Source organism: Pseudopodoces humilis, chromosome 6, assembly GCF_049639895.1.
Source record: "Pseudopodoces humilis isolate 2021_Gansu_Grassland_sample_001 chromosome 6, ASM4963989v1, whole genome shotgun sequence".
Lineage (NCBI taxonomy): Eukaryota > Metazoa > Chordata > Aves > Passeriformes > Paridae > Pseudopodoces > Pseudopodoces humilis.
The window spans coordinates 51,580,660-51,598,429 of record NC_142205.1 but is presented as its reverse complement, the minus strand read 5'-3'; the positions used below and the strand labels follow the sequence as shown (position 1 = coordinate 51,598,429).

General features: G+C 37.2%; 1 protein-coding gene across 2 annotated transcripts in view; it reads left to right on the top strand.

Moving 5' to 3' along the window:
• The window catches only part of GRID2 (glutamate ionotropic receptor delta type subunit 2), a 671,390-nt gene that overhangs the window by 451,937 nt on the left and 201,683 nt on the right, over positions 1-17,770 (top strand). For both annotated transcript variants that reach the window (XM_005517465.2, XM_088056469.1), the window contains exons 5-6: positions 7,972-8,025; positions 15,793-15,966. In XM_005517465.2, coding sequence (XP_005517522.1) covers positions 7,972-8,025; positions 15,793-15,966 — 228 coding nt within the window. The remainder of the gene's footprint in view (positions 1-7,971; positions 8,026-15,792; positions 15,967-17,770) is intronic.

The following is a 17,770-nucleotide window of genomic DNA, read 5'->3' as shown; positions in this document are numbered from 1 at the left end:
AACAGTTTTCTTTTCTTTAGCATGAGGTTGGTTTCTGTACTTTAACAGCCTCCATCTCTAAATATTTTAGGACAGAAGATAAAAAGTGTTCCCTGAAGCTTGACTCATTTCAGTTGTAGTTATGATGGCAAGCCAAGTTAATATAAAACTAATTATTCAGTGGAGTAACCCAATACTTTTAGTTTAAAAGTATAATTATTTTTAAATAAATCTGGAAAAGTGGAAAACTGATCAAGTGCTTCAAACATTTATTTTTAAAAAATACATTTTCATGAGAAAGGCAAATGAAGTCATGTCAGCCATATCACCCACCCTTAGGAGGACACTTGAAGCAAATTTCCACTTGCCTCCCCAAATACTATAGAAACTTGCTTTCTAATCCTTGGTAAATGTCTCTGTCAGATTTCACCCAGTGGTTGGTTTTTGATTATGTTGGTGTTGGTTGGTTAGGTTTTTTTTTGTTTGGTTGGTTTGTTTGTTGTTGTTTTGTTTTGTTTTGGGAGGTTTTTTGTGGGGGTGTTTTTTTTGTTTGATTGTTTGTTTGTCCTAGAAGGAATGTCAGGGAAAGGAATCCCAGAAAGAGGTGATTGGATGATTGTCCAGAAGAACAAAAATAAGTATTGCCATGTGTGGTTTGGTTTTTTTCTTCTCTCAAGAGTAGAAATGGGTAGAGATTAAAATTTACAAAAATATTGCCTTTGGTGAAGAGAGATTCTTATGAGCTTTAGTTTCTGGTGTATAAGAATGAACTTTATAAATCAACTGATTTCCCTACTGAGAAGCTCAAAGGCTAAGAGTGGAAGCACAGAAAGAACTTGCTGTGGCACCATCAGGAAGAAATGGTGCAAACAGCCTGATAAAATGGTGGTGGTTTGATGAACTAGGAGCTAGAAGGAAGAAAAGATAAACAAACCTACCTGAGGGTCTCCATGAACAACTCCTGTTGTGTTTGATGTAGTACAACATACAAAATAGTACAGCTCCACACTTTTACCTTTCTACACTTTGGATCAGTTAAGGTAGTGTTCAGTTTATCACTTAACTTTCTTTTCTGTTTAATTCTCTTTAATTTCCATATTTTGCCTTACATACCAGTCCTTTGGGAGACATCTGCAGTATTGGAGACTGGTTTGAACGCTCACACTAGTCCAATGGCATCTCTTTAGTTAAATGTCATGTTAAGAAATGGCCCCTGATTTCTTTTTGATTGGTTGTTGGTTCTTGTTGGGTTGTCCTTTTCTTGGAGAAGAGGTGGGAGCAGAGTTGAATTGGAGGGCTTCCTATCTCACATGTGTTTGAGTTTTTAATCATATCTTAGTGATCTGCAAATTGCTATGCCCCTGAGGGAGAAAATTAGGTTAAGACATGTTCACCTGTAAAACAGCAGTGGTGGCTCCAAGAGGCTGGTCTTTGAAAAGACATGGACGGCAAATCCAGAGGTATTGTATGAAAGCATTTTATAAGTCTTCCAGTTGGAAGAATGCAGTTCAGATTGCAAAACCTCATAAATTGGACACATTGTAGGCAGAGAGTGTTTGGGAAGGGTTTACAGGAAGTTGGTATAACAGATCAACTCTTGGGAAACTTTCTAAACCACTTTTTAAATTATTCCAATATCAGCCATTCCCAGAGCTGTGGACTATGCAATGCCATCTGTTGGCTTTTGTGAAAAAAATCCAATGGAAAATGTCATTCACTCTATGGTGGTCCAGCAGAAAGATTCACAGTCAGTACTGCGGCTCCTGGTGGAGCAGGGAACAGTTTGAGACAGTTCCCTGCAACATTTTGGAGCCATGGCCTCTGGGTGCCTTGTCACAGAGCAGTCCCAGTGGTAGCACAGGTAAAACAGGAGCCAGAGAGCTCTCCTCTGGGTTTCAAACAGGAGATACTTGAAATAGCCTGATCCTGTAAGGATCTGTTCTTACATGCCGCATTACTGCTCGCCTGGGTGTTTGCAAGGCTTGTCTGACTAGTTGCAAGTGTGTGGAGCTGAATTTTGAACATCCAGAATGGTTTTCCTGTATTTCCTTTGTGAAGATTATGATCTGCATCTTGCAGTTTTTGCCCACACTTTTGGGCCCATATCTACAAGAAGTAATCGATGCAGATAATTTTTATGTCATTTTCCATTAACTGACTTGTCCTTTTTTGTCAAAAAGCCTTTTTTCTTTCTTGCTTACTACTGCAAATGGAAAAAGCTTGCGTGCTGGCACAACAACTGCATTATTTGCTTTAGATTGTCTTGCATTTAGGCCATTTGAAGGTTTGAGCATGAACAATAGAAATAGTTATGATAAATTGTCAAGCTCTTCCAAAGATTCAGAAGTTCTGGAGTTACTGCCAATGACAGATGATTTGTCCTTGCTCATCACTTGTCATCTTTGGCAGCATTTTTGTGCTCTCTGCTAAATCTCCCTCAGTGTGTTGAATTCTTTAGAAAAAGAAAATTAGTTTCTGTTTCATCCATGTTTGTGCTCATCAGTTCAATAGCATCCATGTTTCACTAAGTGGAACACCTTCCTCATGAAGCATGAGTTTGATTTTCTTTAATAGAGTGATAGGAGAACTTCTGGAGCTTGACATGAACATATTTCTAAAGCTACAAAGATGTTACAAATGATCTTTTGTATCTATTGCTGCGGATTTCTATGACTGTGTATGAATGACACTGCATACTTGATAGGCTGTATCCTTTGCTGCAGGATTTGTGCAACTAATGACAATGTTTTCAAGTGCTTGAGTGTGAACTCTGTCTGAGAAAAGGCTGAGTGAGTAGATAGTGATTTTATTTTTCAGTTTTTCCACGATTTTATTAGGTCTATTTCCTAACTGGCCTGCTAACTTGCTGCTTTGAATCTTAGTAATGGAGAAATACGTGATATGGCATTATAAAAAATTAAATACCAACAATCTATAGTTGAAAAATGCTGAATTCAGAAAAGTAGTTTTCTGAAGGAGTTGGTTAATAGGCTGTCCTCTTCTTGTTCTCTGACACTGATTTAGTTGTGTGAGACAGGAAGAGGTCAGTGGCAATGGGCATTAAACTGAAACACAGCTCCAGAGTTCACTCTGGAGTTCTGCCTACAAATGGATGTACTCAATGTCATGACAGACATGGCACCTCAAAAGCACCCCAAAATCTTTTTTTTTTTTTTTTTTTTGGGTGGGAGATTCTTTCAAATATTTTCTCTTTTGGTAAATAAATACAATCTTAAATGCAGAACAGTCAATACAGAATTAATATATTCTGCTTCCTTTAGCTGATAACTGGTAGTCCTATTCATCACAGTTAAGAGAGCAACTTACATTTAGAAGTTCAAAGGCATCTGTCTGGGATTAGACCAAAGACTATTTCAGTGTCTTACCTCCAAAGGTGACTTGAATTCCTAAAGGAGCAGTAAGAGCAGGGTAGGGATATATGATACTTTCTCCTAATGCTCTCCTGGCTAGCAGCTCTGCTTAGCTTCAGAGAGCTTTTTTCATTGACCTATAGTTTGTATGTTTGTTAACCCACAGCTTGTCTGATTTCCCCTAGAGGATGTGTGAAATGAGAATTTGTCAAATAGCTACATGGTTTTCTTTGTTTTGGGAAGTCTCAACTTTCCTCCACTTAATATCTGTGTGGAATTTTGGTACTTAGCCCTCATTATGAATGCACGCTCTAGTTTTCTCAGTTTTAGCTCAAGAGGTAAGCTGCATAAACAATAGGTTCACCTGGCTTCTGTCTAGCATGGAAATTTCCAATCTGTCCCTTACCTTTTGGGAGGGAACAGCACTGCTTCCTGTCACAGAGCCAGCAGAACCAGTGAGGAATCTGAAACTTGCATTATATTCAAATGCTTGTGGTCTTGAAGCCCCAGCCTCCTACACGCCCCAATCAAGTTGTTTTATTGCTTCTAAAATAGAGGATTTCAGATTTCTTTTTCATTACTGCCCTTATGCACCTGCAAATGTTATTCTCTGCATTCATTTTTCCCTGGCACAGAGCACAAGTTCATGCCAGCTCACTTGATATGCATGCAGATATGAATTTCAACCAGAAGAGGATCATCACTCAGAAAAAAAATATTTGTTTTACAATTCTGAGCATGTTAGGCGTAGAAACCTGCTGCACAACTGCCTTTAACACTCTGCTGTTTGTGCTTTTTAGGTTACGGTCAGTTTTAAGCAGACCCAACAGTGCTCTTTTTGGGTTTTTTTTCACTTCACTCTTATTTGTTACCATCCCTTCTAAGTGAAAATGCAATGGCTTTTTAAAGTAAAGAGAATGGCAAATGCAGTAGATAGACAAGGGCATTCTGGAGCATTGTGTCGTGGCTGAAAAGGCCTGCTGTGTGCAAGTAATGACTGCTGTAATGATGAATCATTGGATCTAGGTTGTGTTACTGCTGACTTTAGACAGTTTGAGGGGTTTTTTAACACATTTATTATAGTCTTCTATTTGTAAACTAGTTCCTAATAGCTGCTGTTGGAGATAATCTTCTGATGGTAAGGTTATGCATATGATTACTCTTAGCATTTGAAGAAAACTTTAGGATTGTGCAACTTTTCCCCCAAGCATCAAAACTGAAGGTGTACATAACATTATATTTATTTTTTGTAAAACAGTGGATGTGCCAGTGCATTCATCTACACTGAAAAACATAAGGAGCACAATAGCTGGAAAATATGGAAAGGCTATTAATGATGATGATAACGTTATAGTGACCTGCAATTCCTACAGACATAGAGTCAGAATGTGCACTGCCAACTTTAAGGTCAATTAAATGGACAATAAAGGCCATACTGGCAGAAGAGATGTCAGGAAGGGAGAGACTGAGATGCAGAACTTTGATGCTGCTGAAATGAACAGCTCTTTTGTGAGTGATAAGGCTGAATGACCCAAGGATGAAAATATGGCCTTGAAATCCCAGTCTAATGCTGACTCCCAGTTCAGATGTAAATCTGTCTTAAAAATCTAGCAGCTTTCTTAGGGCATTATCAGTCATCTTTTTAAGAAACTGTCAATACCAGAACAAGCTTTGGGTAGATGGGCCAAGGAAAATGCCAAAAAGCAGCTTCAAGCAGACTGAAAGGTAAAGTGAATTTTTAAATCAGGGGCTATTTGCAGCCCATCTAAACTTAGAATGTGTTAGTTTGAGTGTCTCTGAGTGTACTACAAGTTCATCTCAACTTGACATATGCTTTTTGAAAATGTTTTCAGTATTAAGTAGATTCATGAATACATAAACTTTAATGGATAAAATATGATCTTTCTGTTGAGGAGTTTCAGCTGTAACTAAAAAGTGAGTTAATTTCATCTTGCTATTTGCAAATTGTGAATAAATCTGTCACAGGTACCCTGAGCTGTTTGAATTAATGTGAGTGACTTGTGAGACCAGTCAGCCTCTTCCAGTGACTGGCTAAAGTGGTCTGTGAGCTTTACATAATAAAACCAGTGACACTTAGGACCATATTCAATTGAAAAAGATGTTCTCTGATTGAAATCTGAGAATCTGGGCAAAGCAGGTACTCCAAACCAAATATTTATTAAGAAACTAAATGAACTGAAACAAAAATGGGAAATGCAATACATTAAAATCTGATCAGCTGAAGCTTCAGGCACAAAGATGTTATCCGGGCCACTTGTAATGCGTTAATAAAAAGTGAACAGAAAATATGAATTTTCATTTTGTGGATTCCTTAAATCTGATTTTTTGGTTGACTGCCATTTGGAAGCAGAGAAAGAGCTTAGGAGCCTTTTGTGAAACACATTTATTGTAATTTTCCAACCACCACGGGAGACTTGACTCAAGGGTGTCACTGGCAGATTGCCTTGGAGCCCCAGGAACCTTGTGAGACCTCATCATGAGCAGAGCAGTTATAGTGGGGCAGACGTTCCCGGAAGGACATCCCAGAGCCAAAAGTTAGGAAGGACAAGGTTGCTAGGAACCTGACAAGAAATCAGAAAACATGCCATGTGCTGTCTTTTTTCCTTTTCTTTCTTTCTTTTTTTAATTTTATTTTATTTAATTCTGCTTACTTTCAGCAGAACTTTATGTAGATTGACTAGCAGAATTGTTCCTCCTTTAGTAAGGCTTTGATTCGTTTTGTTTTACGGAAAACTTAAATGACAGCTTATGTTGTAAATGGGATAAACTTTCTATGCTTTGGAAGTTTATATGAGGAGCAAATGTTCCATTGAGAACTTTGTTACTACTCTGTCCTCTTTTGACTGATTTTGGTTCCTGGGTGTGTTTGTATTCCAACTGGTTTGTTATGAGCAATCTGATCAGAACAGCCATGTTTCCAGTTCAAGCATCCTGGCTTAGTCTGATGTGCTGCCCCCTGTCACAGTTACTCAGTTTCACTCTTATTCTTTTACACCTGCTGTGGGAACGCCTACTGTGGAGAATGCAAGAAAATATCAAAGCAACACAACAAAATATCATGTTGTTTTTAAATATTGAACTCCACATAAATTAAGGACCCTGATTCCTGCTAACGCTCTTGAAGTTTTCCAGAACCACAATCACAGCTATGGCTTTCAATCCCCTTCATTTGTGATTAGTGCTGTGAGAGTTTCAAATAAGGAATCGGTCATATACTGCTGCTCTTGCTTTCCCCTCACCTGAGTCTCTCCAGATCAAAATTTCCAGTCTTGCCTTATCATTCTGCTAAGCAAGAAGTGACTCCAATTCTAATAGCCTTTGAATTAATAATGAGGGTTATCAGTGTGTGTTTTTTTTGATGCTCTTAATATTTGTGGCCAGTTAAATTGTTCTCCTTTGGACATGGTACGGTATAAATTGCCGCTGACATTGGCAAGTGCTGTTTGTGTTGGTTGTCATTAAAAGCCAATGGTCCAAGTAATAAGAGCTCAGCACTAGGCATCTAATTGAACATTTAAACACTGTCAGTTCCAAAGTTCGTTTCTCTTTTTCTTTGCGTTTTTTTCCTTTGTGTTTTTTAAGGAGATATTCAGTTATATTTTGTTTTTAAGGGGATAATACAGTTTAAAGTATCTAATAGTTATGAGCTGTGAATCAAGATGGGCATGGTAACTATACAAATAAAATGGAATTAAATTGTGTTTAAAACTATTTGTGTGTTAATCCTAATTCAATTTCATGTAGAAAAAAAAATTGAAGGTGTCCAGCTTTTCCCAGAGTTTGTTTCTGGCCTCACTTTGTCAATGATTTCTTTCCTACCTAATGAAAGCAGAACAAGTGTATTTTTTTCCTCTTCATTTGCACTGTGAAGTTGATTCAAAAGTGACTTGCCACGAAAATGTAGTGGATTCAAGGAGTGAAAGGACTGAGTGAAAGATGAGTTAGGAAGCACATGTTCAGTCCAGCAAGAAGGCAGGTTATGGAAAAATTTTCAGCAAAGGAAAGGAGAAGATGTATGAGAGGAGGATGAGAGGCCTTCTGTGCATGGAACCTGAGACAGGGTATAATTCATCATCCCTGTGACAGCCCTCTTTCTCAGGAGAACCCTTTCCTTTCTGTTCTTTGCACTTCTGTGAACTCTAGCATTTGTGATGTGAGTTTTTTGGTTTGAGTTTGTTTGTTTTTCTTTAATTCAGAGGCTTTCAGGGTAGATATACACTGGAAAGGCCTTAGAAGCAAGAAATACAGAAATCTGACAAAAGTTACTTGATACTAATTTTCTGCCTTCCTCTCTGTTGCTTCCTCTCAACACACAGTGCTAAGGCAAAAATGCTTTCCTTTTTCTCCTCAGTCAGCTGAAACATACTCTTTCCTGTGATGTGGCCAATGAAATGTATTTTCCAAGTTTAATTGGCAAGTCAAGCAATAACACAAATGCTTCTGCAGCATGGTGCTAAAGGTTCTCTATCCTCACTTCAATAGCAAAAGTTCTAGAGATCATGTGCTTTGGTTTTTGTCATCTGCAGAGAGCATCTATTATTTTTTTTTTTCTGGCTTTCACAAGCAAGCTGACTGATAGCTGGTTTGTTCTCTGTTGCAGGTCGTGGAGACTAATTTGGTTGCTTTTGACTGTCACTGGATCATTATAAATGAGGTAACTGTCAAGTGAACGTTGTTGTGAACCATGAATCCTGTTTTCAGGCTTGCTGACAATATTCATGCTGATTCTCACTTTGCCAACAGGAAGCAGTAGCTATGACAAAGTTCAAGCACACTGAGGGAGTAGATGTTGCTTAATAAAAGTAGAATGACAAGTTCTTGGACTTTGCTGTTTTTTCTTGCCTGTTTTAAATGGAAGTCCCTCTATGAATAAATGGAAAATAAAGTGAAAAAAACCCTTCATTTCTAAATATCTCAGGAGTTTACAATTGACTGAACTGTTTTCACGGGATTTTTAAGGCCTTTTTTAATATGTAATCTTTTGTAGTTAAGTTCTTTAATTTTGTTTATATTGTAAAGATTTTTTTCTTAATAATCAAAATAATAATAATAATAAACCATATTTCCCTTTCTTAATTCTCCAAATGATCCATCATGGTTGATAGCCAAACCTATTGATATTAGTGGGAGGCTCTTTGGAAGACTTTTGGATTAGGTAATACATAAGTGTTCAAAAGGGAAAGAAGAAAGTTAAATTGAGATTCTGCTTTTACACTGTGAAATAAGTTCTTCCATGGAAGCTTGTCAGATAAAATATGACAAGTCAATATGTGATGTAGTTTTGTATATGAAGTATTGAGCACTGCAGTCCAGGTTTGATACCATTCAGGTTATTGGAAAATAATTTAGGTTTGAAATAGCTGGATTCCCTGAGTAGATTACTATCTCCTAACATGTTAATCATGCAACTCCTGTATATTCTCAGGATAAAAGACTGCATGTAAATTCCATGTCTTACTATCTGGATTTACTGTACACTTCTGTTCTGATACTAATTATTGGATTTTCATTGGTATGCTGTGCTAAACCAGTGGATTTTTAGGCAGTTTTCTTTGGGAAAGAATATGTCTCTGGAAATGCTGTGTAAAGAAAGCAGGTCCAGCATAATCATTAGTTTGGGCCCTGCTTTGCTTCTCATCAGTGCTATGTGTATTTTCCAGCACTGAATGGGGCTTTGCTGGGAGAGAGCCCAACTTTAATCTACAGGTAGTCATGTGAACAACATACATGGGTTTTTTTTCATGTCTGATTAAACTAGAATTCACTTCAGAGTTAACACTGAGTATTTTAAGAGGAGTGTTAACTGAATCCAAAGCTGTCCTCTGCAATCAGATCAGACAGCAGTTCCTTGACAAAGCTCACATTTTAGCTTGCTATTCAAATTAAAGACACTGCCATTAATTTTTTTGTTTTAAATGTTACATACTTCTCAAAAGATCTAAAAAAGGTGCTTGCTTTTAGCTGTTTCAGCTCCTTCACCCTCAAAAAAACCAAGACTGAGGATCCATTCCTAGACTATATGCTTTCTCTTTGCTTTTTATTCAGAAATTAGTGTCCCCATGGAAATAAAAAAATCTGCTTTTTAAGCATTGTTATTTGCACATTGCAGCAGATGAAATAGCAGAGTAATCAAAGTGGTTACCACTCAGCTGCCTTCTCTGCTCCAAAACTCTTTCTCTGGGCTGTAGTCCCAGGAGCAGGAAAAGCTGAATGATCTGCACAGATAAATGTTCATCATCCCCTCTTAGGTTGATAGTTTTGTATGTGAAAAGAGTGAAAGCTGTCATTAAGTTCATTCCAGAAAACTGCACTAAACCATCACCATTAAAGTCTCTGCATCTCATTCAATAATTCCTCTTTTCTCTTTCAGAGGAGGTGAATATGTTTAATGCTATCTCAGCTTAATCTGTTTCTGGACCTAAATCCATACTCCCACTTAGGTAGATTTCTAGCTCTGTTTGTTTGAAAATGCAAATAATTTCAATATTATGTTGATGGAGAAATCATATTAGCAGTACATAAGCAAGAGTTCTGCTTTGCCCAATTTTTCCTTGTCACTATGTTCAAACTACAGCAGAAATCTACATGTTTCCTGAGTGTTTGATGTTGGGTAATTGCTTATTGCAACGTTTTGCCAGTTCAGTAATGAGATTGCAATGCCTCTGTTTGGCAGTGCAGGACTTGGAAATGGTGAGATTTGTGGGCCCCTTTCTGTGTGATAAATAAAACAGCTATCTTTATGTCCCAGTCTGTTTGAGGTGGTCATCCATTACCTGTTGATGGCCACAGTACCTCCATATGACTGGGAGATGATCTCAGAGCTCTGCCCATTTTGTTTCTTCTCTCAATCTTTTGTGACAGCTTAGACACCTGTGCTTGAGTGCTTATATTGGTTAAATGATGCTGTCAATTAAGTAACCGACACTGCTTCTCTGGCCTCCTAATTTGAAATTCTAAAATGATCTATGACAATGAAAATGCATTGCTTTGTAAATTCTTCATCTGATTGAAATAATTCCTTGCCTTGAGGTATCTAAATAAGTTGGAATTGTCTTTCCTTTTCCATCCCTGTGCCAAGGGAATACAACCTTCTTACTGACTGAAGCAAATACTACCTTCAGTTTTGTGATCAGAAATCTGTTTAGGCTTTGTGAGGTAACATCTGCTATTTTAATTGCTCACTCTAAGTGCTATAATGCCTGAAAAGAGTTCCTTAATTTTTATTGTCCCATTGCTTGCTACTTTATGCAATACAGCAAATTTTCTTGAAGACTGTGTATCATAATGTGTGTGTGGGAGGAGTGCAATTGTTCCCATAAAATGAAAGAATTCTTAATTTGCTAAAACATAATGCATCATATTAGACCATAAAAAATAATGCAAATCTCTTCTGATCAGTAGAGCTAAGGAAATGCTCTCTAAATAAATGTTCCTGTTTCTTCAGGGCCTTAAAGCAGATGTTACAGTTCTTTATTTAAAATTTGAGGAGTCATAGATTTGAATGTAGTCATGATCAAATATGCCTTAACAAAATGTGAGAATGGATTTCTCACACTCATTCTCCCTCTGTCTATCTGTCTTTACTTGCTTCATTTCGTCTGAACAATAGTAAATATAGCTTCAAAATTCCAGGGTAGAAAATTGTATTTCTTCCATGACTCTTAATTCACAACTGTACAGTAAACCTAGATTTTATTTAGTGGAACCGAAGAAGGGACATTTTTATGATTTTTATCACTTTCCCTTGCTCTTTTTAAAATCAAGAAATTGCATTTTTCTTCCATTTTAAATAATGTCTCAAGCATTTTCCTTTGATAAAACATTCAGGTTATCTTACTATTATCTTGCTTATACCCAAGGCTGCCAGCAGTTCTTTAATGCTATTGTTTACTCAAGGACAGCCCCAAACACTTGCCGCTGCCTAGAGTTGCAATGCAGGAGGTGAAAACATTAATGCTTCTTTACAAAGGATTGTTTGGATTTCATCTGCTATAATGTGGCAAATTATGATCAGATCTATTAGGATGGAATGAGTGCACAGAAAAGCTGATTTGTCTGAGAAGAGACTGGAAAGGTTGGCTTGGTTGGCCTATGAAAGCAAAGACTGAAAGAGGATGTGCTCTCAGTGTTTATAAACACTGTGTTTATAAACACTTCCAGAGTGTGAATAAATGCATCATTGTCAGGAGCTTTTTTTTTTCATTATCAAGGACAAGGTTGGCACAAGGATAAATGAGTTCAATTTGTGCATGAGTAAACTGAGGTCAAAAGTTGGGCAAAGGTTTCTAATTACCAGAGGCACCAGAGTCTGGAAAAAACTCCTTCTTGATGAAAGAATGAAAAAAATCTCCAGACTCTTTTAAAGACCAATTTATGGGAAAACTTCCAACAAATTTGCTCAGCATAGCACAAGAGAGGATTGGGAGACCTACAACGTTGTATTCAAAGGTTGTATGTATTCTTTTTGATGAAGGTATTTTTCTTAGGAGATGGCTGGTGCTAGGCCCATCTTGTTCATCATGTTTCAAGCCCAATGCACTCCACCATGAATAAGAGTGTAGAGCATAACCATGTTTCAATCTCGAGCAATTAGATCAGGTCCTATAATCACAGCTCAGTTCCAGGAGCTCACTCAACATTTTCATATGGATAATGACTGATAATAATAGCATTAGAGCTTCACTTGAATCCTTACATTTTCCACTGGGTTGGTGGGTCTGTGGGAAATGACACCCTCTTTGGAACAGGTGGGAAACCAAGTTGCCAGCTCGTGGCATTAATGAAAGCTAATGCACAGATGGAGTGAACCCTGCTTTCTCCAAGATCTTGGATTTTTTTTTTTCTCTGCAAAAGCTAAAAATTAATTTCTCCTTGTCCTGTCAGGTTTTATTCATCCTTTCTGCAATGCCTAAAAAACCTAAGGGAGGTACAAAGGAGCAAGTGATGATGCAGTTCAAAATCTCCTTTTCCTTCTCTTGGAGCTTCATCCAGCCATGAGTTTCCCTCAACTTCATTCTGGAAGGTGCTGAGAAATTCAGGAAGGGCACAGCACAAATGTGCTCTGGCATGGACAGTGGCAGGCCTTTCCTCCTCTGTTGCCTTTGGGAGGAGAAACACTCTCCTCTCTGAGTATCAGGATTTTCTGTGAAGTCCTGTCATGCACTGGAAAATAGTGCATACTGGAGCCATCTTCTTGGCCCAAAATTAAGATGTTTCCATAAGAAAAGGTATTTCTGCCTTTTTTTGGTGCTGAATACAGGAGCATGTAAATAAGTTCTTTCCCTCCATGTCTCTCACTCCTGGTTCAATTGCTTTGTGGTGAATAGTCAGTCTCTGCCTGGGCTGCTTATATTAAAATAATGGGACAAATGTTAGATGTCCAGTATGTAGTCTTGATTCCCACTGAAATGTTGCCTTATATGTCAAGATGATGCTCTTCAGTTCTTGTTTCCTAATTCATCTGTAAGCAGTTCTTAATTTAAAACCACATTTTTTTGCTTATTTATTTGCCTGCTTAGATGAAATGTACATCCAGCTTTATCCTTGTTCCATTTATGAAAGGATATTCTCCCCTTAATTTCAAGTTCAGACCAGCAAAAGAAAGGCTTGGAACGATACATTGAATTTCTAATGAAAAAGAAAACAAAACAAAAAAACAAAACAAAAAAAACCCAAAAACAAACAAAAAATCCCAACCCAACCTCATATAACCTAGCCTAAATTTATTCAGGTGCTAACTCAGTTCAACTTGGCCAACTTTCTAATTTTTTTTGACATTCGACGCTTGTATAACAGATCATCTGCCACCCTTGTATCATTACACTGTATCCTCCTTTGAAGTGCAAATGAAAATTGTTTCCTCTCATACAATAGTTGCTTTATATAGTTTTCTTAAGTCAGATCCAAAATTGAAGAATGAGAGATGAAATTGGAGAGTCATTATATAAAAGGCTTGTCACTCAGTTAATGCCAAGTATTTAAAAAATGACAAAGAAATACATAACAAATGACTAATGTTGAATTTGGGCTTGCATGGCATTGCTTTGTTGTCAATCTAAAATCTGGATTTATGGAATAATCAGTATTTAAAATAATAGCTGTCATTAAGCTATAGATGTATATACTTCCTTGGCCACCACACAAAAATGGTTTTGGTGTTTGAATTCTGTTATTATTTCCCAGGTGAGGTATAAAGGCATGAGGGAGTAACCTAGAGGTTAAAATGAAAACATTCTATTTAAAATGCACCAAAAAGTGCTGAATACAGAAAACATAAATACACTTTTATGGCAGGAAAAATAAATGCTTGAGGATTTGAAAGTCAAAATCTTTTTTAAAGTAGTATTTGATAATATAATGTGATCATGCCAGTATCTGTTTTTACATTATGACAGTGAGTCTAAAAATCTTGGTGTTACAGTTTGGGCATGCTGTGTAATGAAACCAGGCAAACTTTTAAATCCTCTGAGAAAATATATAATTTAAAATTAAAATAAGAAGTTTCTTGAGCTCTCCTTTATGATTATATTGAAAGTATTAGAAATATATATTTATATATATTGCTAAAACAGCATTATATATGGGTTTTTTTTTAACCTCACAGCTACTGAAACAATACAGGCTAAATGAAAAGGCAGCATCTTAAGCTGAGATAAGCCATTATCTGTGGTACATTAAGAATTAATCGACCAGAAATGCAAGATATTACACTGAACACAGCTGATGCTATGTGTTATTTCTCTTTCCAGAAAAAAAAAAATCTATATTTCATAAAGAACATTAATAACAGATGAATTCAGAAGCTATGATAACCTGTGAAGGCAAATAAAATACTTTTACTGTAGTCAAGAGAGTAGAAGTTATAATTTACATCTCACATACATTTCTTTCAAAATTTAAGGGAAGAAAAAAATACCAGTATGTCCAAAGTAACTCCTTCAAAATAATGAAAGGATATTATATTGAAACAGGAAAAAAGACAAAATAACTGGGATTGTTATTGTCATTGTAACATTTAAAGATCTGCTTTTTCAAAAAAGCTTGGTGTCATTTCTGCAAGAAAGATTCCATAATTTGAGATCAAGTTTATCCTGGTGTCTCCTAAATTCTATATGGTTATAGATCAGGAAGCTAAGGCAGAAGAAGATGATGGTATTTCATTACAGGTATTAACAATGCAGATGTGCCGTATCCTTTGGAAAACAACAGAGCTATAAATACACAAATGAGAATCAAAAATATTCAATAAACTCTGGCTGTATGCAAGGGAATATTAAATGAAGACTGCCAATAGGACACTCTTGATCCACCTCACTTCCTGGGGGCATATCTGCAATTTTAAATGTCTGGAAAGTTCCGGGCATCAGCCTCTTTAATTAAGACAGATCATGGACAGTTCAACATGACGAGAAAGAGATCCTGGTTAAAAAGACTGTACAAATTTTAGATTATTTTTACTATTTTACAGGAAAATACAGACACAGAATTATCTTGAAAGCTACCACCTATTTGAATCACCAGGAAAAAGACCCATGTTTAACTAAAGTTCAAGTTCTTATATGAAGATCGGAGTCAGTTGCTGTTACTTGGGAGCCCATGTTCCTCTTACTCAACTTCCCTGAGGGACTCATAATTCAACAGTGTAAAACACCATGTTCCCAACCTGCAGGAATTTATGCTGTGTAAAAAACTGTTTTTCTGGTTTCCTTAACCTGTCTTAAAGTTACTATTTCAAGCTTAATATTGGTGTTTTTACTTAGTTATTTTTTCTTTAAAGTATTTGTCTGTAGAGCTGAGTGTTCAGCTGTAAGCCTTAATAGGTACCCTATGGAATATAAATTCGGTTTTAAATTAGGTCTTGCTATAAACAAGCACATTTACACCTAGAATGCTCTTATGTGTTTTCTTTGCCCTTTTGGTAAATGATTGCTAATTTGCACATTGTTTATAGGTTCTTGGTATTCTGCTTCTAGGAAATGAACACTTAAGGCCTGGAACATTGTCTCTACCTTCACAGCTCCTAAGCAATGGCACACTCAAAAGTACATCATGCTATGGCTTCCTACTGATTTACACATTATCTGTCAAGGATGCTGTGAAATACTTTTAAATAAAAGATCAGAAGAGGTAAAAGGAGAGGCAGAGAAAACCCCAAATGAAGCAGCTATGAAAATGCAAATATTTGGTGAGGTTTGAGCACAGTACACTTTGAATTTTGCAGTTAAGGGTGGTATTTTAATACCATCAGTTATTTTAATGAGCATGCACACATTGGTTTTGAGGCTATGGTGGAGTTTGACAATAGCTGTGTGTCAATCAGAGGCCTCTTGGTCCACTCTGTTTATGTTTGGTTTATAATTTGGTGGTCATGTTTCTGAATTTTGACTCTCATCCATATCTTCTTCCTTGCCTTATCTTTCAGGAAATAAATGACGTGGATGTGCAGGAGCTGGTGAGAAGGTCAATTGGAAGGTTAACAATTATCCGGCAGACATTTCCAGTCCCCCAAAACATAAGCCAGCGCTGTTTCCGTGGCAACCACAGAATATCTTCATCACTGTGTGATCCAAAGGACCCTTTCTCCCAAAGCATGGAGGTAGTTCATATACCAGTCTATCCCCACCTGGAAACTGTCTTTCTAGATAACTTCTAAGTTTTCCCCCAGGGGCTTACTGTAATTAAAGTTATTTTTCATGTCCTCTGTGACAAGTGGTTTAATGGTTCACGGCATGACAAGGAAATACTTGGAGTTGGGGCAGGGGTGGATGTGTCTGATGGAGAGCAAGAACTTGCCTGCTCCACAGCAATAGAGATAAATGTCCAAAAAAGCAACCTGGTCTCCAGGTAGTAAGCTAGTCATTTTGTTGCCCTCCTAAATTTTAATTTTTTTCATCTCACCTGAAAGTATATCCTCCCTGTAGTCAGTGTCTCCTGAGTTGCTGTGCTTCTCTGAGACTCAAATATGTTTTTAATAAGAAAGTCTTCCTGGGAGCACCCACATAATCTCTTTCAAGTGCCTTGGTGTATATACATCTAAACCTATCTGTGAATTCCAAGGAGGCCTTATTTTCAGGGTTGTTAATCACAAGCTACAATTAAACTATATTAGGTTCCTACCACATGAATTCAGCAACAGGATCCCTGTCCTCCTGACTTCACATAGTTTTTCCAAGAACAGGTCCTCTGTTTTCTCTCATTAGGTTTCATCATGACAAACTTAGGCAAATCATGAGTGTGAAATTGGCATAATATGTTGATTTTACTTCTGATTTTTTTGATTTTTTTTATTTTTCTGTGAACATTTCTGCAATTGTAGAAAGATGGCTTCATATTATTATTTTTAGCAGTGGAGCGAGGAGCTTATCTGACCCAGCAGCTAAAAGCAGCCACCTCATGATTCTGAAAGAGAAGAATGAGAGAAAACATTGGGTGGAAAATATAGAGGTCTTGAAGAGTGTCTGTTTAAAATGAAAATATGTAAGGGACAAAGTGTGAATAGTCTTGTCCTGTTTCAGATTAGTTGTAAGAGCCTTTGTGCCACTAATTTTAGTTCACAAAGCAGCCAGCCAGCAATTATTGATGACATGAAAAACTGGCTGTATCAGAGTGCACAGTGATCCTATTAGAGTTCTCAAAGCAAGCAGGGCTGTGTGACGCCCATTGATGCATAGGATATATCTACAGACTGTTTAAGTGCAAAAATCCTTTAGGTTGTGCCATTCATTGTGTGTCATGGCAGCATGGTCCTAGGCAGAACTTTGGTCATCTAGGGACAGTGTGTTCAAGCTGAGAGTGTGATCACATGCAGGAGTGCAAAGAGCAGTTCTCGTGAGCAAAGTTACTGACTGCTGCAGCAAGGCAGAAAATAAAAGTCATGTGTCAATGGGATGCCGTACATTTTGATTTGTCTTTCTCTTCAAATTCACTTTCATTCTCACTTCAGCAGTTGGCTGAATCCAGGAAAGATGAGTTCTAGAATTCAAAGTTTACTCTCGACAAATTGGCAAATTCCATTTAATTTGTTAGATTGGACCTTCTACCTTAACCTGTGTGTCATGATCTACTTATAGCTTGGAGAGTTACAATGTTCCTACTGGAAGCTTTCACAGTATTTTGGTTCAAAGGAATGATGGAAGCTGGGTGGTGTAATTGTTCTGTGCAACTGAGTTGATTTTTTCATGCTTTCCCTGAGATGGCTGTACCTCATTATTTTAGCTGAGTGAGACAACATTATAAACTGCAAGGAAGGAAAACTGTGACACAGTTTCCCCTGTGCCTCTGTATGATGCACAATCCTTTGAGTAGCTGTGGGGTTTGTTTGCTGCTTCTTTGTTCTACCCAACAATATTATAAATTAGTTTCTAATCCAGTGGGGAGTTGGAATAGTTTATAAATTGAAA